The following is a 26,169-nucleotide window of genomic DNA, read 5'->3' on the forward strand; positions in this document are numbered from 1 at the left end:
AAAAGATACCACTATCTTCAGATGCAAATGACATTTTCCAATATTAACTATGCTTTACATAAAAAGCACTCTTGGGACAGGAATTACAGCTGCAACACACAGAGAAGGACGTGAGGGAGACAGAGGCGCCAGGCACCGACTTTGGGCCCAGGCTGCTGTGTCTGCGAGAGGACCAGCCCGTCCAGAGCCGCGTGCGCCCCAGCGGGGCTCAGCTCCCAGCACTAAGCATGATGCGCAGCTCTAAATGTTTTTTTTTTAAGGCATTTTATGCACTATTGGTCTGATCTGTTAAGAGAATGCTTTATATGTTTTAAAGAAATTTTCTTATTTATTTAAGAGTATTCAAGGGACATTGTTTTAGCAAACAACTGTTGTCTTTAGTTGTTGCAGAGAAATAAGGGTCACCACCGCCAAACAGAGATTCCAGTCCTCTTCAAGGCTGCACACAGACCAGTGCTGGGATGAGAAATAATGCTGCAACATATGAAGTGTACAATTGCCAAAGCACCTACTAGCAGCCCCCTCATTTTTATGGGGTGCTTCTCAGTTACACGCCTCCTTTAGTAAAAATCAAGTCACAGCTTTACACTGTAAACCTGTCGTTCTAAACTGTACCATTAGGACAGAATCACCCTAGAGGCTGCCCTAAAGGTGGTGAGCCCTGACTGGGGAGGCAGAGGCAGGCGGCCCTCATGCAAGTCGCTTGGCCTCTCTGAGCTTAGGTTCTCCATCTGTAAGGTGGGACTGACCGCACCCACCAGAGAGAACTGCCCTGCACGGTCATTCCAGGAAAAAAAAAATTCAGGTAGCACCCACCCAGGTCAGAAAGGCTCTGCGCTCACCAGCACCTGGGATACACAGATGGATTAACCAGTCTCTGCTGCAGGGAGCTCACATTTAAGGTGGCAGAAAACTCTAAGCCAGAAGCATCCTTACCTAACCTGCTAAGGGGAAGGTGGCAGCACCTGGGATGAGAGCTAAGCCAAGAGCAAGAGCCAGCCAGGCACAGGTCATGCTCCTAGTTATTATCTGAGCTGAAAATTTTGTTAGCTCTCTCTCATTCATGGTTTTATTATACCCTTGTTTCAATGGCTCCATTAGGGGCGGTGGTTCCAAAAAAGAGCCTTTTAATGTTCTGACAAATTATGTCCAGTCTTGTTCTTGGCCAACTCAGTTTTCCACCATAAAGCAACTTCTCTAGACAACAGGCAATGGAGAATATACAAGGGTGGGGGTAGGGTTTGGGTTGAATTGTCAAAAAATCCAGTAGTGTTGGAGATGGAGGTATACATATATATTTGTTTCCTTATGTATTACCTTCAAGATCCCATTTCTTCAGCCCTCCCATATCCTCATCCTTTGTCATGGGACTCTGTCCTCCCACTAAAGAGGCTGAGTGCCTTTGGATCTCAGCCACATGACTTGCTTGGTCGATGAAATGTTAGCAAGCATAACATGACCAAAGACTTAAAAAGCATTTGTGTGACTGGTCAAGTCCCTTTGCACCTCTTCCAGCACCTCTGAGAAGAACATGCCCTGGCTAGCATCCTGAGCAGAGGGGGAAGATGAAGGACAGGGGTGCAAAGACGTCCCAGCTGAGCCCTGCCCAGCTGAGCCCAGCCCAGATCAGCCCCCTACGATATGAAAGCTGAATGAGTGCTTACTGTTGTGCGCCCCTGAAGTTTTGAGGCTGTTGGTTATGTTGAGCTGACTGATACAGTTCTGAATTTCTAGTTAGTAAGACATAAAAGGGAATGCATTCAGAGTACAGAGAAAGAAGAGGTAGGCTGTCCAACACAGCTTTTTTACCTTCCGTACTCCTTGGTCACATTAGTCATTGTGCCATTTTGGGTGTTCAGGATGGCAGTCACCTGACTAGAGGCAAGAGGCTGGACAAAGTGGTTGGATTAGAAATATGTCTGTAAATGAACTATTATGAAGGTTATAATTATCTAATCATGCTGTGTGATTCATCTACTAAGTTTTGTCCTGAATACTTAGGGAAACAACTAAAAAGTTTTTCTTCCATAATCCCTTTCAGGAAGAAAAAAAAAGTCCTGATGCTTGATATAGAATAAGAACACAGCAGGTAGCAAAAACTCCTAATTAGAAATACTCAGTAATGAATTCCTTCGCTTCCTTTTAAAGAACGATATAATTACTTCTAAGAATTGAAAAATAGCTTCATTTGATCAAATATTTTGATTAGCAAAGAAATTAATTGTACTGTATCTTCATTTGTATTTACAGTGAATAAATGACTGTTAAAAATAACAACAGCAGCAAAACTTTCTGTCAAAAAAAAAAAAAGAGAAAAGGAAAGATAAAACATTTAAAAATCCAGAGGAAAATAAAGTGGAAGCTCTATGTGCAGCTGTACCGACTGCACCTCTGATGCTGGGTGAGAACTGACATTTGCAATGCAGTGAGCTGCACCACACACCTGAGAGCAGATTCTAGACCATCAGGAGGTGCCCCCATAAGTGATGCAGAATTGGCATATAGAATCCAGGGCACTGTTTCCAGACGGGAGTCAACTGCAGGTTCTCTGGGGCAGGACTGCTGTCTCGGTTTGGGATCTCTTACCATGCAAGGATTCTTTCTGGGTAAATCTGAAGAGCCCAAAACTTCATTTGGAAAGGGCAGGAATCAAGTCAAGCTTCAATTCAATTCGACAAGTGCTTCCTACCACAAGGCAGTCCTGGTGGCTCAGCCCTTCACCAGGCACCACCTTCTCCGAGGTACTAGGCCAGGGCCCTGGAGAAGCTTTCTCCAAACCTGGTAATTGCCCTGAAGCCCAGAAGCTCCTGTGTCCTGGTTACTCTCCTGTAAGCTGATAATGGAACCAAGATGGTCCATTATCATGGAAAAGCCCAGGCGCTTCTGAGTTTATCATGACCCCAGCTGCCTACAAGTGGGCAAGAACACAGAGCCTGAGGAAAGCAGAAATGTGATGACCTACAGATCTCTATGAAGGGCCTGCTACGTGCACTGTTTCAGGCTCTGGGTGGAGAGCAGGGGATGAAAGTCCAAAGCACCAGTCCTTGAGAAGCTGACACTTCGATGCCCTTGAGGCAAGCAAGGAGGAGGCAGACCAGTCTGGCACCCCAGCCCCTGGGTCTGCTCACCATCCGGCCCCACCACCTGCCGCCCTCTCCTGGCCCCCTGAGCCCTCTCACCCACTCCCACAGGCGGTGCTTTCTCCAACCCCCGTGTCTCCCAGTACCTGTCTCCTGCTCTTCCTCCCAGACTCGCACAAGCTCCCCAGAAAGCCTTTTCTGCCCTTGTGGTCCCCACCACACCCAGCTAGGGCCCCTTCCTCCTCCTGGCACTTCATCGGCACTTACCTCAGTCATACAGCTTGCCCTCGACATTCACACAGGATTCTTCCCCAGACCTTGGCAAACACCCTAATACACAAATCCCTCTGTAGCATGAAATTGCCATAAAATGCAGAGAAATAAAAGGGAAACATTTTAAGTCACCACTTTGACCTTTTAATGATTCAATAAACTCAAGGCTGAAGGCATTTATGAAACTATTAAAATAAATCCTTCCACCCAAATAAATTCCACACCATATAATCACATCATTACCAAACATTAAACATGTACTCATAGACGCAGGATAGGATGAAAGAATAAGATGAAAGCAAGCATGTGGTGTCTGTTATGTTAGGTACCATACAAAGCTCTTTCCACATTAACTCACTCATTCCACGCAACAATCCTATGCAGTGATGGTAAAACTGTTCCCACTTCACAGGCGGGAAGCTGAGCATGGGCTCAAAGCTGGCTGAATTCAAATCCCATCCCTGCCTCTTCTAGCAGTGTGATGGTGAATGGGTGCCTGGGCTTTGGTTTCTTTACCTGTAAGATGGGGATGATGCTAGCACTCACCCCTAAAAGGGATGTTGTGAGGACAAGATGGGTTAATTGACGCAAAGAGCTTCCAGTGAATGGTGCCTGGCTCACAGCTAAGGCACGACACAGATCAGCCATGGTTTCAATAACAAGTCTATGAGGGAGTGACAAGATGGCAGCAACTGGGCAGATGCAATCACCAGGAAGTGACTTGCTTCTTCCTCTTAATCTCTCAGCACGGACCATTCAAATGCAGGCTCAATAACAGCCAAGGGATGGAACTTTCCGATTGGCTTCATGAGTGGTCAAAGCCCCTTCTACTGGGGCGCTCATCTCCCAAGAGCAGAAGTGAAAGTGTGTGTACCTGGCCTCTACCAGCCTGCAACCCCTGGATTAGCCCAGCGCCCGGCACACAGCTCACCCACTTTGCTGAATGTTAAGATTCAGCAAACATTGAATTTTGCTGAATTCAATGTTTGAATTCAGCAAATGAATTCATGTTAAGATTCCCACATGTAATGCGACACTGAAGCCAGAACATAAATAACTGAACTGCTAGTTAGCCTCATAGGTATATGATGATAGTCAAGACTGGAGTCACCTAGATTTTGGACTTTCTCTACAAGATCTATTTGCAACAATGAATTCTCCTGGCTTTCTGATAGAACAAAGAGATCATGACCCAATAGACTGGGGCTAAACTGATCTAAAAGCTTCATGATAAATTAGACTGTAGCGGCTCTACAGAGACCAAGTAAAGGGGGGAACTGCCTGGACTGGCTGTCCATTTATTTTGAATATATGTACAACTGCCTGGCGGAGGGCAGACCTGAAGAAAGTGCCAACCCAGATTCTGGAGTGAAGGCTTGTGAGAACACTTTGAGAGTACTGGAGTGACCCACAACTGCAGGTGGAAAATCTGAGAAATAGCAGCAGATTCCTCAGAGAGGTTCATGGAGCCTGGCTGGGGCCTCTCTGCTGGCCTTGTACAGGCCTGAGGCCAGAGGTAGCACCTCCAGAAATATAGCACATTCTGCATTTCAGAAAATTTGATCATACAAATTAAAATAATCTATATCAGACTTTTAGTTTGAATACACTTTCTTCCCAACCTCACTGACTGCATCAGGTCCTCTTCTGCCTGAAATGGCTATGTTTGGAATGGGGAATTGGATGGATAAGGGGGGGACGCGACCACCCCATGGGGTCTGGTGGAAGGAAGCTTGGTGTGGCCAAGCTCCTTGTGTGCCCAGTGGCATCAGGAAGCAGTGCACTCACTTTGGAGGCTGACTGTCCACACCACTGTGAATATGGGTTTGGTGTGTGTGTGTGTGGGGGGGGACTTCTCCTTCCCAATAACAGGCTCCAGATCAGAAGTGGGGTGACCAGACTGCATGGGTGGAGGAGCTGGAGTCTCACTATAATAAACTTGAATTTGGAAGAAATTTTTTTTTAACCTTAAAAGAATATCTATGGGACCAAGATAGCGGCTTAGTGAGGTGTTGGATTTAGTTTGTCCTCCAGAGCAGTTAATAAATAGCCAGGAACAGTACAGATAACTGCTGGAGCCACGCCAGTGACTGGACACACAGTGTACCCCAGTCTGGACAAGTTGGACCGGCTGCAAGTCCACCCAGAACTGTGAGACCCTAAGCCATGGTGGCCAGCACCCCTCCCCCACAGGTTGCTTCCAGAGGGAAAAGGAAAGAGACTTTACCAGCAGCAGGGGTTGAGCACAACCAAGCTCCAATTGTGGAATTAATTAACAAATTCTGACAACTAAAAATAGGCCCCCAGCTCAGCTGAACCTCGAGTAAAAGCTGAGGTTGCTGGTTTTTGCCCCGGCACAGAGGGGGCAGGGCTGATGAAAAAAAGAAAAAACAGATTTTTTTTGGATTTGAAAAGCTCTGGGCACTGAAGGAAAGGAGGGGGCCCATAGGACCTGGAGATACACAGAGCAACTTAAGCTCTTGATTAGCAAACCCGGGGAATGGGGATCCTGCTCTGAAAAGGATTTTTCTTTTTCTTTTTTGTGTGTGCTTCTATGGGTTGACTACTCTTTAGATACAGCTGCAGGGATTCTCAGGCTCCAATGCCCTAGGCAAAGGCAGAATTAAGCTTGTTTGAGTGTTTATCTGGAGCCTGTACCTTCCCCAGGAGACGGGTGGGGCCCAGCTCAGGTGGAATCCCTCCCTCAAGGAACTCAAACCTCAGGGTCTGGAGAAGTGATAAAAGCCAGCCTACAACCTCTCCTCTCTCTCAACCACGCCCCCAGCAGGGAGAGTCTGCTGAAGTTAAAGGTACCACATCACCTTATGCTGGTGGGACCCGCAGGCAGAAAAGCACCACATACTAGGCAAGATAGGAAAAACATAGGTTTCAGAGGCTTCACAGGAAAGCCTTTCAACCTGCTGGGTCTCATCCTCAGGGAAAACGGACGCAGGTGACTCTATCCTCCTGAGAGGAGGCCAGTTTGGTCTGGGAAATCTGACTGGGGTCTATAACACCTAAGTAGACCCTCCTAAGGGGGGTAAAAAGGCACCACACAGGCCGGGCAAGAAACAAGAAAACAAGAACTGAAAAATTCTGATCTGTTAAACAAAACCTAAGCTAGAGGTCTAGAATAAGCTGAACTGAATGTCAAAGAACAGACAGACAACAAAATCATCCAGCAAGAAAATCTTAGGTAAAAAAGTGAAAACAATCTCCAGAATAAACTAATTAAGGTAATTAAATGCCAAGACACCAGCAAAAAATAGTGAATCACACTAGGAAAACTGAAGATACTGGCCCAGTCAAAGGAACAAATCAACAACTCAAATGAGATACAGGAGTTGAAACAATTAATTCAGAATGTTTGAACAGACATGGAAAACCTCATCAAAAATCAAATCAATGAACTGAGGGAGGATATAAAGAAGGCAACGAATGAACAAAAAGAAGAAATTAAAAGCCTGAAAAAAGAAATCACAGAACTTATAGGAATGAAAGGCACAGTATAAGAGATGAAAAAAACAGTGGAAACCTACAATGTTAGATTTCAAGAGGCAGAAAATAGGATTAGTGAACTGGAGGATGGGATACCTGAAATCTGATAAGCAAAAGAAAATATAGGGAAGAATGGAAAAATATGAGCAGGGACTCAGGGAATTGAATGACAACATGAAGCACACAGATATACATGTTGTGGTATCCCAGAAGGAGAAGAGAATGGAAAAGGAGGAGAAAAAGTAATGGAAGAAATTATCACTGAAAATTTCCCAACTCTTATGAGACTTAAAATTACAGATCCAGAGACTTCCGGAGAAGATGGCGGCTTAGTAAGACGTGCGGGTCTTAGTTCCTCCTCCAGAAAAGCAACTAAAGAAACAGAAACAATACAAAACAGCTCCCGGAGTCACGACAGAGACCAAAAAAGACAGCGTACCCCATTCTGGAACGGCTGAACGGGTAGGGAGAATCCACTGCTGTGAGATACCCGAGGGGTGCACGTTTTCCCGGCTGGGGTGGCTGGCGTCTGGGGTCCCCTCCACGCACGTGGCTCCCCGGTCTGACTGGGAACATTGGATAGCGGGGCCCTCCCGTCACGCTTGGCATCTCGGGCCAGCTGGGCAATTTGGACCGGCACTCCCCCAAGCCACGGCCAGCGACCCCCGCCTCCACGCGCGGTTTCCCGGGCCGACTGCCCCGCAGACAAACGACCGCCACGAGCGCCACCTACTGGGCAGGAAAAGAAAAACAGAGCCCAGAGATTCCACAGAAAAACCTTTCAACCAGCTGGGTCCCACACCCAGGGAGATCTGATCAAATGCCCAGACACCAGCAGAAAATAATGGATGACGCTCGGAAAATTGAAGATATGGCCCAATCAAAGGAACAAACCAATAGTTCAAATGAGATACAGGAGCTGAGACAACTAATGCTGAATATACGAACAGAAATGGAAAAACTCTTCAAAAACCAAATCAATAAATTGAGGGAGGACATGAAGAAGATATGGGCTGAACAAAAAGAAGAAATAGAAAATCTGAAAAAACAAATCACAGAACTTGTGGGAGTGAAGGACAAAGAAGAAAAAATGGAAAAAACAATGGATACCTACAATGGTAGATCTAAAGAGACAGAAGCTACAATTAGTGAACTGGAGGATGGAACAACTGAATTCCAAAAAGAAACAGAAACTATAGGGAAAAGAATGGAAAAACTTGAACAGGGAATCAGGGAACTGAATGACAATATGAAGCGCACAAATATACGTGTTGTGGGTGTCCCAGAAGGAGAAGAGAAGGGAAAAGGAGGAGAAAAACTAATGGAAGAAATTATCACTGAAAATTTCCCAACTCTTATGAAAGACCTAAATATACAGATCCAAGAAGTGCAGCGCACCCCAAAGAGAATAGACCCAAATAGGCGTTCTCCAAGACATTTACTAGTTAGAATGTCAGAGGTCAAAGAGAAAGAGAGGATCTTGAAAGCAGCAAGAGAAAAACAATCTGTCACATACAAGGGAAACCCAATAAGACTATGTGTAGATTTCTCAGCAGAAACCATGGAAGCTAGAAGACAGTGGGATGATATATTTAAATCACTAAAAGAGAAAAACTGCCAACCAAGACTCCTATATCCAGCAAAATTGTCCTTCAAAAATGAAGGAGAAATTAAAACATTTATAGACAAAAAGTCACTGAGAGAATTTGTGACCAAGAGACCAGCTCTGCAAGAAATACTAAAGGGAGCACTAGAGTCAGATACGAAAAGACAGAAGAGAGAGGTATGGAGTAAAGTGTAGAAAGAAGGAAAATCAGATATGATATATATAATACAAAAGCCAAAATGGTAGAGGAAAATATTATCCAAACAGTAATAACACTAAAAGTTAATGGACTGAATTTCCCAATCAAAAGACATAGAATGACAGAATGGATTACGACCCAGCAATACCACTGCTAGGTATCTACTCAAAGGACTTAAGGGCAAAGACACAGACGGACATTTGCACACCAGTGTTTATAGCAGCATTATCTACAACTTCAAAGAGATGGAAACAGCCAAAATGCCCATCAACAGACGAGTGGCTAAACAAACTGTGGCGTATACCTACGATGGAATATTATGCAGCTTTAAGACAGACTAAACTTATGAAGCAAGTAATAACATAGATGGACCTAGAGAACATTATGCTGAGTGAGTCTAGCCAAAAACTAAAGGACAAATACTGTATGGTCCCACTGATGTGAACCGACATTCGAGAATCAGCTTGGACTATATCATTGGTAACAGAGACCAGCAGGAGTTAGAAACAGGGTAAGATAATGGGTAATTGGAGCTGAAGGGATACAGACTGTGCAACAGGACTAGATACAAAAACTCAAAAATGGACAGCACAATAATACCTAAGTGTAATGTAACTAGGTTGGAACACTGAATGAAGCTGCACCTGAAATATGGTTTTTTGTTTGTTTGTTTGTGTGTTTGTATCTTTTGTTTTTGTTTTTTTCTTTTTCCTTTTTATATATATATATATTATTAGTATTATTATTTTAATTCTCTTCTCTATATTAACATTCTATATCTTTTTCTGCTGTTTTGCTAGTTCTTTTCCTAAATCGATGCAAATGTACTAAGAAATGATGATCATACATCTATGTGATGATACTAAGAATTACTGAGTGCATGTGTAGAATGGAATGATTTCTAAATGTTGTGTTAATTTCTTTTCTTTTTTTTGATTAATAAAAAAATTAAAAAAAAAAAATTACAGATCCAAGAAGTGCAGCATACCCCAAACAGAACAGATCCAAATAGACATATTCCAGGACACGTACTAATCAGAATGTCAGATGTCAAGGAGAAAGAGAGAATCTTGAAAGCAGCAAGAAAAAAGCAATCCATCACATACAAGGGAAGCCCAATAAGACTATGAGTAGATTTCTCAGCAGAAACCTCGGAGGTGAGAAGACAGTGTGATGATATATTTAAGTTACTAAAAGAGAAAAACTGCCAACCAAGAATTCTAATCCAGCAAAATTGTCCTTCAAAAATGAGGGGGAAATTAAAATATTTTCAGACAAAAAAAATCACTGAGAGAATTTGTGACCAAGAGACCAGCTCTGTAAGAAACACTAAAGGAAGCACTAGAGACAGATAGGAAAAGACAGGAGAGAGAGGTGTGGAGAAGAGTGTAGAAATGAAGACTATCAGTAAAGGTAAAAAGAAGAAAAATTAGATATGACATCAAAAGGCAAAATGGTAGAAGAAAGTACTGCCTATACAATAATAACACTAAATGTTAATGGATTAAACTCCCCAATCAAAAGACACAGACTGGCAGAATGGATTAAAAAACAGGACCCATTTATATACTGTCTACAGGAAGTGCATCTTAGACCCAAGGATAAACAAAGGTTGAAAGTGAAAGGTTGCAAAAAGTTATTTCATGCAAATAACAATAAAAAAGATCAGGAATAGCTATACTAATATCCAACAAATTAGACTTCAAATGTAAAACGGCTAAAAGAAACAAAGAAGGACACTATGTATTAATAAAAGGAGTGATTCATTAAGAAGACATAACAATCATAAATATTTATGCACCGAGCCAGAATGCTCCAAAATACATGAGGCAAACACTGCAAACACTGGAAAGAGAAATAGACACATCTACCATAATAGTTGGAGACTTCAATTCCCCATTTTCATCAATGAACAGAACATCTAGACAGAGGATCAATAAAGAAACAGAGAATTTGAATAATATAATAAATGAGCTAGACTTAACAGACATATATAGAACATTACACCCCACAATAGCAGGATACACCTTTTTCTCAAGTGCTCATGGATCATTCTTGAGGATAGACCATATGCTGGGTCACAAAGCAAGTCTCAATAAATTTAAAAAGATTGAAATCACACAAAACACTTTCTCAGATCATAAAGGAATGAAGTTGGAAATCAATAATACCAGAAAATTCACAAATATATGGAGGCCAACAACACATTCTTAAACAAACAGTGGGTCAAGGAAGAAATTACAAGACAAATCAGTAAATATCTCGAGGCAAATGAAAACGAAAACACAACATATCAAAATTTGTGGGATGCAGCAAAGGCAGTGCATAGAGGGAAATCTATTGCCCTAAATGACTATATCAAAAAAGAAGAAAGAACAAAAATTGAGGAATTAACTGTTCACTTGGAAGAACTAGAAAAAGAACAGCAAACTAATCCCAAAGCAAGCAAAAGGAAAGAAATAATGAAGATCCGAGCAAAAATAAATGAAATTGAGAACATGAAAACAATTGAGAAAATCAACAAAACCAGAAGTTGGTTCTATGAGAAAATCAATACGATGGATGGACCCTTAGTGAGGTTGACAAAAAGAAGAAGAGAAAGGATACAAATAAATAAAATCAGAAATGGGAGACATAACCACTGACCCCACAGAAATAAAGGAGGTAATGAGAGGATACTATGAACAACTTTACGCTAATAAACTAGACAATGTAGATGAAATGGACAACTTCCCAGAAAGGCATGAACAAACAACATTGACTCGAGAAGAAATAAATGACCTCAACAAACCAATCACAAGTAAAGAAACTGAATCAGTCATTAAGAGGTTCTCCAAAAGGAAAAGTCCAGGACCAGATGGCTTCACATGTGAATTCTACCAAACATTCAAGAAAGAATTAGTACCAATCCTGCTCAAACTCTTAAAAAAATTGAAGAGGAGGGAAGGCTACCTAACTCATTCTATGAAGCCAACAGCACCCTCATACTAAAGCCAGACAAAGATATTACAAGAAAACTGCAAAGCAATCTCTCTAATGAATATAGATGCAAAAATCCTCAACAAAATACTTGCAAATTGAATCCAGCAGCATATTAAAAGAATTATACACCATGACCAAGTAAGATTCATCCCAGGTATGCAAGGATGGTTCACCATAGGAAAATCAATTAATGTAATACACCATATCAACAAATCAAAGCAGAAAAACCACATGATCATCTCAATTGATGCAGAGAAGGCATTTGACAAGATTCAACATCCTTTCCTGCTGAAAACACTTCAAAAGATAGGAATACAAGGGAACTTCCTTAAAATGATAGAGGGAATATATGAAAAACCCACAGCTAATATCATCCTCAATGGGGAAAAATTGAAAACTTTCCCCCTAAGATCAGGAACAAGACAAGGATGTCCATTATCACCACTATTATTCAACATTGTGTTGGAAGTTCTAGCCAGAGCAACTAGGCAAGAAAAAGAAATACAAGGCATCAAAATTGGAAAGGAAGAAGTAAAACTATCACTGTTTGCAGACGATATGATACTATACGTAGAAAACCCAGAAAAATCCACAACAAAATTACTAGAGCTAATAAATGAGTACAGCAAAGTAGCAGGCTACAAGATCAACATTCAAAAATCTGTAGCTTTTCTATACACTAGTAATGAACAAGCTGAGGCGGAAATCAAGAAACGAATCCCATTTACAATCGCAACTAAAAGAATAAAATACCTAGGAATAAATTTAACCAAAGAGACAAAAAACCTATATAAAGAAAACTACAAAAAACTGCTAAAAGAAATCACAGAAGACCTAAATAGATGGAAGGGCATACCGTGTTCATGGATTGGAAGACTAAATATAATTAAGATGTCAATCCTACCTAAACTCATCTACAGGTTCAATGCAATACCAATCAAAATCCCAACAACTTATTTTTCAGAATTAGAAAAACCAATAAGCAAATTTATCTGGAAGGGCAGGGTGCCCCGAATTGCTAAAAACATCTTGAGGAAAAAAAACGAAGCTGGAGGTCTAGTGATGCCGGACTTTAAGGCATATTATGAAGCCACAGTGGTCAAAACAGCATGGTATTGGCATAAAGATAGATATATCGACCAATGGAATCGAATAGAGTGCTCAGATATAGACCCTCTCATCTATGGACATTTGATCTTTGATAAGGCAGTCAAGCCAACTCACCTGGGACAGAACAGTCTCTTCAATAAATGGTGCCTAGAGAACTGGATATCCATATGCAAAAGAATGAAAGAAGACCCGTATCTCACACCTTATACAAAAATTAACTCAAAATGGATCAAAGATCTAAACATTAGGTCTAAGACCATAAAACAGTTAGAGGAAAATGTAGGGAGATATCTTAAGAATCTTACAACTGGAGGCGGTTTTATGGACCTTAAATCTAAAGCAAGAGCACTGAAGAAATAAATAAATAAATGGGAGCTCCTCAAAATTAAACACTTTTGTGCATCAAAGAACTTCATCAAGAAAGTAGAAAGACAGCCTACACAATGGGAGACAATATTTGGAAACGACATATCAGATAAAGGTCTAGTATCCAGAATTTATAAAGAGATTGTTCAACTCAACAACAAAAAGACAGCCAACCCAATTACAAAATGGGAAAAAGACTTGAACAGACACCTACCAGAAGAAGAAATACGGATGGCCAAGAGGCACATGAAGAGATGCTCAATGTCCCTGGCCATTAGAGAAATGCAAATCAAAACCACAATGAGATATCATCTCACACCCACCAGAATGGCCATTATCAACAAAACAGAAAATGACAAGTGCTGGAGAGGATGCGGAGAAAGAGGCACACTTATCCACTGTTGGTGGGAATGTCAAAGGGTGCAACCACTGTGGAAGGCAGTTTGGCGGTTCCTCAAAAAGCTGAATATAGAATTGCCATACAACCCAGCAATACCATTGCTAGGTATCTACTCAAAGGACTTAAGGGCAAAGACACAAATGGACATTTGCACACCAATGTTTATAGCAGCGTTATTTACAATTGCAAAGAGATGGAAACAGCCAAAATCTCCATCAACAGAAGAGTGGCTAAACAAACTGTGGTATATACATACGATGGAATATTATGCAGCTTTAAGACAAGATAAACTTATGAACCATGTAATAACATGGATGGACCTAGAGAATATTATGCTGAGTGAATCCAGCGAAAAACTAAAGGACAAATACTGTATGGTCCCACTGATGTGAACGGACATTCGAGAATAAACTTGAAATATGTCATTGGTAACAGAGTTCAGCAGGAGTTAGAAACAGGGTAAGACAATGGGTAATTGAAGCTGAAGGGATACAGATTGTGCAACAGGACTAGATACAAAAACTCAAAAATGGACAGCACAATAATACCTAATCGTAAAGTAATCATGTTAAAACACTGAATGAAGCTGCATCTGAGCTATAGGGTTTTTTTTTGTTTTTGTTTGCTTGTTGGTTTGTTTGTTGTTGTTGTTTTTTACTATTATTACTACTTTTATTTCTTTTCTTTATATTAACATTTTATATCTTTTTCTGTTGTGTTGCTAGTTCCTCTAAACCGATGCAAATGTACTAAGAAACAATGATCATGCATCTATGTGATGATGTTAAGAATTACTGAGTGCATATGTAGAACGGTATGATTTCTAAATGTTGTGTTAATTTCTTTTTTTTTTCTTTCCGTTAATAAAAAAAAAACAAAACACATGATCATCTCAATTGATGCAGAAAAGGCATATGACAAAATTCAACATCCTTTTTTGTTAAAAACACTTCAAAGGATAAGAATAGAAGGGAACTTTCTCAACATGATAAAGGGAATATATGAAAACCCACAGCTAACATCATCCTCAATGGGGAAAAACTGAGAACTTTCCCCCTAAGATCAGGAACAAAACAAGGATGTCCACTATCACGACTTTTATTCAACATTGTGCTGGAAGTTCTAGCCAGAGCAATTAGACAAGAAAAAGAAATACAAGGCATCAAAATTGGAAAGGAAGAAATAAAACTGTTTGCAGATAGTATGATACTATATGTAAAAAACCTTGAAAAATCCACAGCAAAACTTCTAGAGCTAATAAATGAGTACAGCAAAGTGGCAGGTTACAAAATCAACACTCAAAAATCTGTAGTGTTTCTACATACTAGTAATGAACAATCTGAGGGGGAATCAAGAAAAAATTCCATTTACAATTGCAACCAAAAGAATAAAATATTTAGGAATAAATTTAACTAAAGAAACAAAAGACCTATAAAAGAAAACTACAAGAAATTGTTAAAAGAAATCACAGAAGACCTAAACAAATGGAAGGGCATACTGTGTTCATGGATTGGAAGACTAAATATAGTTGTCAATTCTACTTAAATTGATTTACAGATTCAATGCAATACCAATTAAAATCCCAACAACTTACTTCTCAGAAATAGAAAAACCAATAACCAAATTTATCTGGAAGGGAAGGGTGCCCTGAATAGCTAAAAATATACTGAGAAAGAAAAATGAAGTGGGAGGTCTCATGATACCAGACTTTAAGGCATATTATGAAGCTACGGTGGTCAAAATAGCATGGTACTGGCATAAAGATAGATATACTGACTGATGGAATTGAATACAGTGTTTAGATATAGACCCTCTTATTTATGGATAATTGATCTTTGATAAGGTAGTCAAGGCAATTCACCTGGGACAGAACAGTCTCTTCAATAAATGGTGCCTAGAGAACTGGATATGCACATGCAAAAGAATTAAAGAGGATTCATATCTCACACGCTATACAAAAATTAACTCAAAATGCATCAAAGACCTAAACATTAGATCTAAGACCATAACACTTTTAGAAGAAAATGTAGGGAAATATCTTATAAATCTTATAATAGAAGTGGTTTCCTAGACCTTACACCCGAAGCATGAGCATTGAAGAAATAAATAAATGGGAACTCCTCAAAATTAAATACTTTTGTGCATCAAAGAACTTTGTCAAGAAAGTAAAAAGATAGCTTACACAATGGGAGACAGTATTTGGAAACGATATATCAGATAAAGGTCTAGTATCCAGAATATATAAAGAGACTGTTCAACTCAATAACAAAAAGACAGAGAATCCAATTACAAAATGGGCAAAAGACATGAACAGACACTTCTCAGAAGAGGAAATACAAATGGCCAAAGGGCACATGAAAAGATGCTCAACTTCCCTGGCTAGTAGAGAAATGCAAATCAAAACCACAATGACATATTATCTCATACCCACCAAAATGGCCATTATCAATAAAGCAGAAAATGATGAGCGCTGGAGAGAATGTGGAGAAGGAGGCATACTTATCCACTGTTGGTGGGAATGTCAAATGGTACAACTGCTGTGGAAGGAAGTTTGACAGTTCCTCAGGAAGCTAAGTATAGAATTGCCATATGATCCGGCAATACCATTGCTAGATATCTACTCAGAGGACATGAGGGCAAGGACACAAACATACATTTGCATATCAATGTTTATAGTAGCATTATTTAGAATTGCGAAGAGATGGAAATAGCCCAGATGTCCATTAACAGATGAGTGGCTAAACAAGCTGTGGTATATACATACAATAGAATATTATGCAGCTGTAAGACAGAATAAAGTTATGAAGTATGTAACAACATGGATGGACCTTAAGGACATTATGCTGAGTGAGATTAGTCAGAAACAAAAGGACAAATACTGTATGGTCTCACTAACATGAACTTACATTAGTGAATGAACTTGGAGAATTTCAGTTGGTAACAGAAACCATCAGGATATAGAAATAGGGTAGATATTGGGTAATTGGAGCTGAAGGGATACAGATTGTACAAAAGGACTGATTGTAAAAATTCATGAATGGATAGCACAATACTACCTAACTGTAACACAATAATGTTAGAACACTGAATGAAGCTGAATGTGAGAATGATAGAGGAAGGAGGCCTGGGGCACAAATGAAATCAGAAGGAAAGATAGAGGATAAAGACTGAGGTGGTATAATTTAGGAATGCCTAGAGTGTATAAAGATAGTGACTAAATGTACAAATTTAAAATGGTTTTGCATGAGGAAGAACAAAGGAATGTCAATACTGAAGGGTGTTGAAAATAGATGGTAATTAATATTTTAAAACTTTAACTTATGTGTGAGACTAAAGCAAAAAATGTTTATTTGGTGCAAAATCTATATTTTGACTAGTGCATTTCCTAATACAATTTATGTGGACAGCTTAAATGAACACCACAGTACATGGAACCTTGAGTAGGACATGAGATTTTGTAGGTTTGTCCAGAGTGATGCCCTGATAAATCCCAGAGTGATCTGAGCAGTGAATAAAAAAGTATTTGCAAAGTCCCCTTGAGGGAATGGTGAGAAAGGGGGAAAATTCAACTTCCTCAAGTACAGAATTCTTGATATTCTCAGAAGCAGAGGGGACAACCAAAGCGATAGGCTGAGCCCTCAATCTTGGGGTTTGTACATATGAAATTTAACTCTGCAAAGGATAAGCTAAGCCTACTTAAAATTAGGCCTAAGAGTCACCCCCAAGAGAAACTCTTTTGTTGCTCAGATGTGGCCTCTCTCTCTCAACCAACATGACAAGCAAACTCACTGCCCTCCCCCTCTCTACATGATACATGACTCCCAGGGGTATGGACAAAAATCCTAGAATGAGCTGGGACTCAGCACCAAGGAATTGAGAAAACCTTCTCGACCAAAAGGGGGAAGAGCGAAATGAGACAAAATAAAGTGTCAACAGCTGAGAGATTCCAGAGTTACCCTGGAGGTTATTCTCATGAATTAAATAGTTATCACCTTTTTAGTTAAGGTGTAATGGAGAGGCTGGAGGGAACTGCCTGAAACTGTAGAGCTGTGTTCCAATAGCCATGTTTCTTGAAGATGATTGTATAATGATATCGCTTTTGCAATGTGACTGTGATTGTGAAAACATTGAGTCTGATGCTCCTTTTATCTACCTTATCAACAGACGAGGAAAACATATGGATTAAAAATAAATAATAAGGGGAATAAATGTTAAAATAAATTTAGTAGATTGAAATGCTAGTGATCAATGAAAGGGAGGGGTAAGGGGTATGGTATGTATGAATTTTTTTCTGTTTTCTTTTTATTTCTTTTTTGGAATTGATGCAAATGTTCTAAGAAATGATCATGATGATGAATATACAACTATGTGATGATATTGTGAGTTATTGATTGTATATCAAGAATAGAATGATCATATGGTAAGAATGTTGGTGTTTGTATGGTATGCTTAATAAATAAATAATGAAATAAGGAATATCTACACATGATGCTAAATGAGAAACAACTTTCACAGGGCCTGCTAATGTTCTGTGATGATGCTACTTTTGTACTGTTGCTACTCTCACTCAGGTTGGCTATAAATGGACCATCTAATTCATGCAAATACTGGGACAGCACTGGGGCCAGTGCAGGTTCTGATGCTTAGAGGAAGCAGCCACCTGCCTATGCCGAGGTGCCGGGGCTCCCTGCCAGCAGGCTCACCAAACCCGACGAGCTAAAGAGATGTGGAGGCAGCATGTCTGCCCATTTTCTGCTGGGCCCACGGGATGTGTGCCAGCACTTGCCAGGTGGGATACTTGGGGCCGTGGTTAATGATACTCCTTTTACCTTAATTTAGACACCTAGACATGAGGGACCCAGAAGCCTCCCCTCTTCCCCACCCCTACCCCAGCCTGTAACCCAAGGTCGCCTCCAGGGTCTAAGTCAGCCTGACTCCCCCACTACAACCTGCCACTTCAACAGCCTACAGGACAGCAGGTAGTAAACACTTGGTTAGCTAGGGGAAAATGAGTGAATTTAAGGCAAACACTTAAAATCACTGAAATAGTATCAAGGGGACTTAGCCTTTCTTGCCATTGAGAGCAAGAGTAAATAACAGTAATGATATAATCTTAAAAATTTACTTAAATTATAGCAAAGAATCTTAGAGCCCTTTCCTGAAAAGGAAACTTCCTTACTCTTTATCACATTCATTAAAAATAAATGGACACCATGATATTAACAATAAAAACAAAGATAAATAAAAGCAACCTGGTTGGCAACTAATATAAATATGATGTTCATAAAAGATTACAAACATTTTGATGTGCTTTATGGTCCTTTCTTCAGTTGAAAACTATAATCTTAAATTCTCCTGGAGAAAAAACCACCTTTAAGTTATTTTACATATAACTGAATGACTGTAAAAGATTATGTATTATAAACACAAAGTAAGATCTCATTGGCTCTCTGCTTGCTAGAGTGTGACAAAATAATTACTCTGTGTTGAATAAGGATGTGTTTTGTTAAAAATTCCATTATTTCCCTGGTAATAAAGTAGAAAAATTTTATATGGGTTTCTACTATGTCTTTAAAAATTCTATTTATGCTCTGAGCGATATTTTTATATCCACAGAAGACACTGAAATTGCACTTTAAGACTTAGAAATGTTAAACGGGAAGGTTTTTTTCCTAGACACAAAGCGATACTCTATCTTTTGCACATAGCAGTTTGAATGTAAAATGTCTTTTCAAAAGTGAAAAAGATAATTGCTGAGGACAGAAATTCAGATGATTTTTTCATCGAGTTGGTGGGAACTGCATACAAAAGGCACTGGTGCTGTCCCTCAGTCCTTGTTCTTTTCTTCTTTTTGCTTTTTAACCAAGCCACTGAGTAGCACTTCAGTTCTAATACCTTGTTCCTCTTTTATGCCATCTAGGTTGCGTTTTCTTGAATCCATGTCTGATGGAGTCCACGTGGCATGAGACAAGGTCCTAACTCCCAAGTGAAGTCACTTCCTGCAGTCACCTCCTTCCAATCAGCTCACGAGGTTCTGTGCCCACTGGATGGGATCTCAAGCTCCTGTGAGTGCAAAAAAGGCCAGCGCAAGCTGGAGGTGTGTGTGTGGGGGACAATGTGCACTGGCCTGTTGTCCTCACCACACCCTGACTTTCTTGGTGCTTAACAAGCAGCAGAAGGAACCATGGATGATGCCATGGCAGAGCCACGCACTAAGGATCTGGAAATCACATGGCATCTGTGCTGAAAAGAGCTCAGATCATTTTCACATGTAATGTGTGACAGGCATATGAAACAAGATCAATACAAGTTCTTGCGGACAGATTTAGCGCTGCTCCCAATATAAGAAATGGATTATGAATAGGTGTAAAAATGTCACCGCTCGTCTCTGTACTTTCAATCGACGCAAGGCCTTAAAAAATGTTCTAACCAATCGCTTTTTCTTTTTTAAGAACGGATTCTATTTGGCTAGGGATTATTCATGGAGAACTTCCTTTGTGAGGAGAGGTAGAGACTGTCTTAATTACATTTTGGTAATCTCCTTTTAATTGCTTGCCTCCTGTGCATTCCCTGGAGGAAAAGGAAGATTGGTATCATATTTAATGAGTTTGATGATGATACATTGACTACTACTAGTATTTGTTACTTCCTTTCCCATCTATTAAAAAGAATCCAGGGTGAAGCTTCAGAAGTCTGCGCCCTGCACAGAGCCTCGGGCTTTCTCAACTCGTGACCATTCCAGCTGCCCTTGGGGGAGCAGACCTGCTTCCTGGCTCAGAATCCACCAACCATGCTACTTTTGACCAGGAAAAGTGACCTTAACTCTGAAGCTCAGGATGCGGGGCCTCCTGGCTGGGCCCTGCCACCAGCTCCCACTCCCACTGCCAAGGGTAGATAATTAGGACAAAAGAAAACCTTGTGTCCCCTGTTAGGGTTGTGAACCTGAATTGCTGGTGTGGCCTCCACACCTGGTCTCACACCTGCGTGCTTTCCTCCTGCTGTGCTTTCACTTGTCCTCCTGGGAAATGTTTACTCTTCTTTTGTTTTACTTCTGCTCAAGTACTTGCTTTATAGGAAGGCCTTCTGGTATCCCTCTATGCCAACTCAGGGGGCTGATACAATTTAATGCAAAGAGCATATGCTGCACAGCACAAGGGGAGGGCGGGCACCAGTGCAGAGGTGGGGGACTGCGCTCCCAGCTGTGGGTCTGGCTAGGCTGCCCAGAGACCTCTGCTCCCTACCCTCACCAGTCTCCTCCAGCCCACCATGGCCACTCCTGTCTCAGCACGTTTTTCATCATCACTCATTTTCTAATTAATCCTAAAACCTCTCACAAGAATGTTTAGCAAAGTGCCCTAGAAGCTAAGGCACCTCTTTGAGAAGGAAAACAGGCAGCCCTGATAGAAGGGGAAGCGACTTGGCGATATGGAAAGGTTTAGAAATGCTTGCGCCTGCAGCCGGGCAATTCAAGTCAGCAGCCAGGTCCTAAGGGTGTGGGTGTGAAGGTCACGGCCCCTCGGGACAGCCAGGGCAAAGGGCCCCTCTGCGCTCAAGCGTGGAGCCATGGGCCCAGAGCAGGTGAGAGGGCTACCTGTGGCCGCACATACGTAAGAGCCCTGGGGCTATTTGGGGCCCTCAGAAACTGGAAAGCACCTAAAGGGCCAGCAGCAGGGGAGGGGAAATCAGGGGACTTCTGGCCTCTTTTCCTCCCATGCTCAGGGCCGGGAGTCATTCCCAGTGCTCACCTCTCCCGGGGCATGTAGGTGCCACCCTTCTCCCAGGGGATCGGGAGCTGAGCTGCTGCTCCTCAGCCCAAGTGCTGGCCTCCCCACCGGCTCCGGCTTTGGCTTGCGGTCCCCAGGCTCCTTCCCGTCCAGCAGCCACAGGGCTCCTCCGCACACGTGAGTCGGGTAGCGTTCCACCCGGCCCCGCGTTACTCAATCATGGCTGAGTGTACCCCAGGTGACGTTCCTCCTGCACCCTACTCGGCGCTGCCTGCGGCAGCCACAGCAGCTGCTCTCTGCTGCTCAAACCAGGGGGCAGGCTGCTGCCCGGCTTTGCATGGCTGGGTCCTGTGTCTCCCCTCCCTCCTGACCCCCAGCACCCGCGCCTTCCCGGCCCGCCTTTTCCTCCAGCATAACTGCTACATCATCTATTGACTCATTCCTCATCTATCTCCTCTCACCGGACTGAAAACTCCCAGGAGGCAGGGCCAGCACCGTCTGTTGACTGCTAAACCCAGCACCTCGCTCCAGTCTGGTCTGCAGTAGGCCCAAAACAAACGTTTGCAGATGGAACGAGTGAGCAAATCCATATCAAGGAACAGTACACATCAGTGGAACGGTGCCTCCGAGAAAAATTACTAACCTGGGAAATGCCCACGGTTTCCTAGTAAACGAAATGACAGTTTACAGAAGAGGACATGCAGGGGAACCCCAGGGAGAAGCCACAGAAACTGGAATAAAAATGCCCAGTCCTCATCTATCATATCAGCAAGTCAGGAATAATGCCTAAGAATGATTCCTTAGGTACTGGAGGGATAAGCATTTTACTTAGAGATAAGAAGGTATACAGCCGAAGAGACAGCACAGTACAAGTGGGGGGCGGGGCACGAGTGCAGAGGTGGGGGGCAGAGCTCCCAGCTGTGGGTCTGGGTGGGCCATTCAGAGACTTCTGCCCCCCACCCTCTGACCCTCACCAGTCCCCAAGTGACTGCTTCCGGGGAGCAGGAAGAGGGGTTGAAGAAAGGTGAGTCAAGTGATCTCTGTTTTTAAATCTCCAGCAATAATTGGATTTTATTTCTAATGGGCATATATTACTTTGATACAAACAAAAAATGTGTTTTTAAAAAAGAGACTTGTAAAAGAGCCCGGAAAATCCCCAACCACCCCCAAACTCAACAGCATATACAATCTGTTCTTTGACCCCTCCCCAAAGGATATTTATGTAGAAAAAAAGGTGAGAAATAAATAAACACAATATTAACATTGGGCTCCCTAGGGGTGATTTTAATTATCTTCTTCAAACTGTTCAGTACACTCCATATTAAATATTATGGACATGTACGACTTCTATAAATATTAGCTTCAGCCATTTGAAATTGTCAATATTCAATCATTTTGGCTTTAAAACTGATGACTTCTGTGAGTCAACCCAAAAGAAGAGAGTAGTTAAACAAAACACAAACTATAAGGGGCTGTTTTTAAGAGCAATAAAAGTATTCCTATCCTTTAGCCGCATTTTTGTTGCTTGGATGCTCTTTTAAGGAAAGAGTCAACAATGTGGGTTTAGATTTACATACAAATGTTCGCTGCAGAGTGAACTAGAGTGGCAGAAGCTAGAAAAAAATATCTAAGAGTTTAAAAGGGAGAAAATAGAATGTTAGACATTTTAACTGATGTTTGGAAGACCTTTAAATGACACGGTCCAATTTAATGTTAAATGATAATAAGCAAGTATGTGGTTATATTTACAAGGTTATATCCAATATGTTAAAAATGCATTAAAAATAGAAGAAAAGGTCTTCAAGGTGGTGTGGCACAGAGGAAGAACCCCTGCTCGAAAGCTGAACCCGCCCCGTTGCCTGTCTTCGTAGTGGAGGCTTGGCAGTTCCCTGCCTCCTGGAGCCTGCCTGCTGCATCTGTGAAGTGAAAACTGTCACCTTTCTCATGGGGGAAACGAATAAATGGGATGGTGCACGTGGAGGGCCTGGATCACACCATCATCATGGGCTTAGATTGCTGTTTCTGTTTTATTGCTGTGTTTTCCAAAGTTTCCACAACGAATCTTATTTGTTTTAAAACCAGAAAAATTATAATCAGTAAAAATAGTAAGGGTCACCGTAAGCAAAGTGAAAAGACCAGTCACAGGCCAGGAGAAGATACTTGAAACTCAAATAACTAATGCAGGACTGAAATCCTTTCATGCAGTTTGCAAACATCAAAACCTGGATGGTAGATAATATACAAAGGGTCCGACCTCACAGATACTGAAATGCCTGATAGTACCAGGGGTTGGCGGGGACAGGCGTGCAGGAGCTCACAGGCACCTCTAGTGGGGGTGTGCACTGGCACATGCACCCTGCAGAACTCCTTGGTGGTGTCTGGGGGAGCTTGATATGCGTCCACCCTCCAGTCCAGCAATTCCTGCAGACTAACCCTCGAGCGAGTGCTCAAGGCACTGTATAGAGAAGGTTCACTGAAATTGAAAACAGCCTAAATGGTCATTATCGGGGGATGGTAATTGAACTGTGGGATGTTCATTCAATGGAATCTATCTGCTCAACTGACTAATTTTATAGCAACTTAAGTGAATGAACTAATGCCAATCTATAAATCTTCAAAGCATAATATTGAGAAAAAAAATGCAGAGGACAACAATCAATACAACACCATTAACGTCAAGTCCTAAAACATGCAACACACTTATATAATAGTATATATTGTTTAGGTATGACTGTCATAACGGTAAGATGGAAAACCTCACAGTCCCCAGGTGAGAACGCTTAGCCCAGTGCACAGGGGCCAGACCTCCTGGTTCACAAACCAGCTGAGTGACTTTCGGCAAGTGACTTAACCTCTCTGGGCCTCAGTGTGCCTCTCTGTAAAGTGGGAATAATAATAACATGTACCTCATAAAGATATCCAAAGGGTTGGATGAGTTAATATATATAAAGGACTAAGAATGGTGCCCACAAAAGGCACAATACAGTGTGTGACGTTGTTATTTTCAAGATTTATCTCAAAACCTTAAAAATGCCACTGGCTCCACTAACTTCATTTCTAAGAAGAATTTACCCTCTATTAATGATCAAAGATATATGAACTTAGGTATCTATTATAGTATTACATTGCTAAACACACACACGCACACACACATACAGAGCATACAAGTGAATGACCCAAGTGCCTGGCTAGCAGGGATGAGTTCAATATATTCCAGGACAAGTCTGTTGTGATTAAGCTGTTGCACTATGTTTGGATTGTTCATGTGCTTATTTTCTCTGCCCTTCTGTAAAGGCAGAGCCCAGGACTCTAGGTGTCCTCTCTCACTCAGAACAGCACCGAGAAAGAGGTGTTGGGGGAAATTAGACTGTAACAGTTGATAGTGATATTGGTCCCTTTGCATTTAGATCTAGAAATAACCTAGGAATAAACAAGTTCTGTGGTCAAAGAGACGGTCTTGGGAAGGAGCCAGAGTCCTGTGGTCAGCTACTGGCCTCCTCCAGGAAGTCTTCCTTGACTGCCTCAGGGACTCTCTTCTGCTGAACATGGCTCTGTTAGAGCCCACCCTCTCCACATTTACCTCCGGTCCAGGCTTTGTGCTGATCACACCCCAATACATGGCTCAGGGCCTGGCACATAGTAGGCCTCACTTCTGGTCTATGAGACTCCTTAGAACCCAAAACCAGCCAGACAAAAACAACCCCCCAAACTTGTTTGAAATTAAAATAAAACAATAACTTTTCATTGAAGTAAAGGATACCAATTTACTTTTCTAAAACTCTATGTAGAATTACACCAATTTCTCATTTAGAATTATTTTAATTACATGAGGGGATTGTCAGCTTATCTGACGTGGTTTTAATCAACTATCCATTTAGCAAAAAAATATAGTTTTAGTCCATTTTCAAGAAGAGATGCTTATGTGCTGTAGATAGCCTTACCTCCTCAAGGAAATCGCTGAAGTTCTGGAGGAAATATTTCCAATTTATATAGAGAGTCAGATGAATTCTTAGTTTTCTCAAAAAATAATGATACTGGTTATCTGTTAGTTTGTAACAGAAATCTTTAAGAACTTGTCCAAATTCCGTAGCCTTTATAAACCCAGTGTCCTCTTTATCCAATGCAGAAAATGCCTAGAAAAATTGCAAATGCCACTGTCAAGTGATTATTTAAAAAATGTCATTAGTATCAATTCTACTGAATGCAGATGAAATCGAGTTTGTGAATGCGTTCTGTAAATTCTAAATTCCTAAATAAGCATGCTATTATTGAGGGGCTAAGACATGGAGGACACGCAGGCAAGCACAGAGCTTTGTGTCATGGGGAGCTTTCCACGTGTGGACCCGAGGAGGAGGAACAGCAAAGGGGACTCCTGCCCACGAGCCCATGAGCCCCTTCTGTATGGTGGACCTCACACCTGCTCCTGGCCCCAGTTGACAAAGGAGAGGCTCCCAGGGGTAAGGACTTGCCCAAGACCTCCAAGCCATTCAATTCTGGGTCCTTTAAGCACAAAGTATTTCTAACAGGTGGCAGCCGAAGCCTGACTCTGGAGTGACCACACCAAGAGGGGCCGAGTCTCAAGACAGGAGACCTCCCCCGTGGCTCTTATGCCAAGGCTGCTGCCTTTGTTGATCCTTGACCAGACCCTGCGTGGCCTCGCTTTATGGGAAGACCTTGCTTCCCTGCCTGGGGGGTTGGGATGGGGTGGGAACAGCCAGACAGCACAAATCCCGCAATAGCAGTCAAACGGAAAAAGTGCAAAAATGTGCTAAAATAAGAATGCACATTTTTTCCATCTGTTGAAACAAAATAATTCATTTTTATTGCACTAGGAAATCTGTATCAAGTGGTAGATTAAGATTTTTTTTTTTAAGTAAGAATTTAATGTACTTGCCAACCCCCAACCAGATTCCCCTGGGATTAATTCTCAT

General features: G+C 41.6%; 1 protein-coding gene across 11 annotated transcripts in view; it reads right to left on the bottom strand.

Annotated features, from left to right (window-relative positions):
• Positions 1 to 26,169, bottom strand: part of EFCAB6 (EF-hand calcium binding domain 6) — a 357,426-nt gene that overhangs the window by 29,464 nt on the left and 301,793 nt on the right. For all 11 annotated transcript variants that reach the window (XM_077169111.1, XM_077169107.1, XM_077169109.1 and 8 more), the window contains one exon: positions 25,180 to 25,371. In XM_077169111.1, the coding sequence (XP_077025226.1) occupies positions 25,180 to 25,371 (192 nt within the window). The remainder of the gene's footprint in view (positions 1 to 25,179; positions 25,372 to 26,169) is intronic.

The sequence above is a fragment of the Tamandua tetradactyla genome, chromosome 7 (genome assembly GCF_023851605.1).
Source record: "Tamandua tetradactyla isolate mTamTet1 chromosome 7, mTamTet1.pri, whole genome shotgun sequence".
In the NCBI taxonomy this organism is placed as follows: domain Eukaryota; kingdom Metazoa; phylum Chordata; class Mammalia; order Pilosa; family Myrmecophagidae; genus Tamandua; species Tamandua tetradactyla.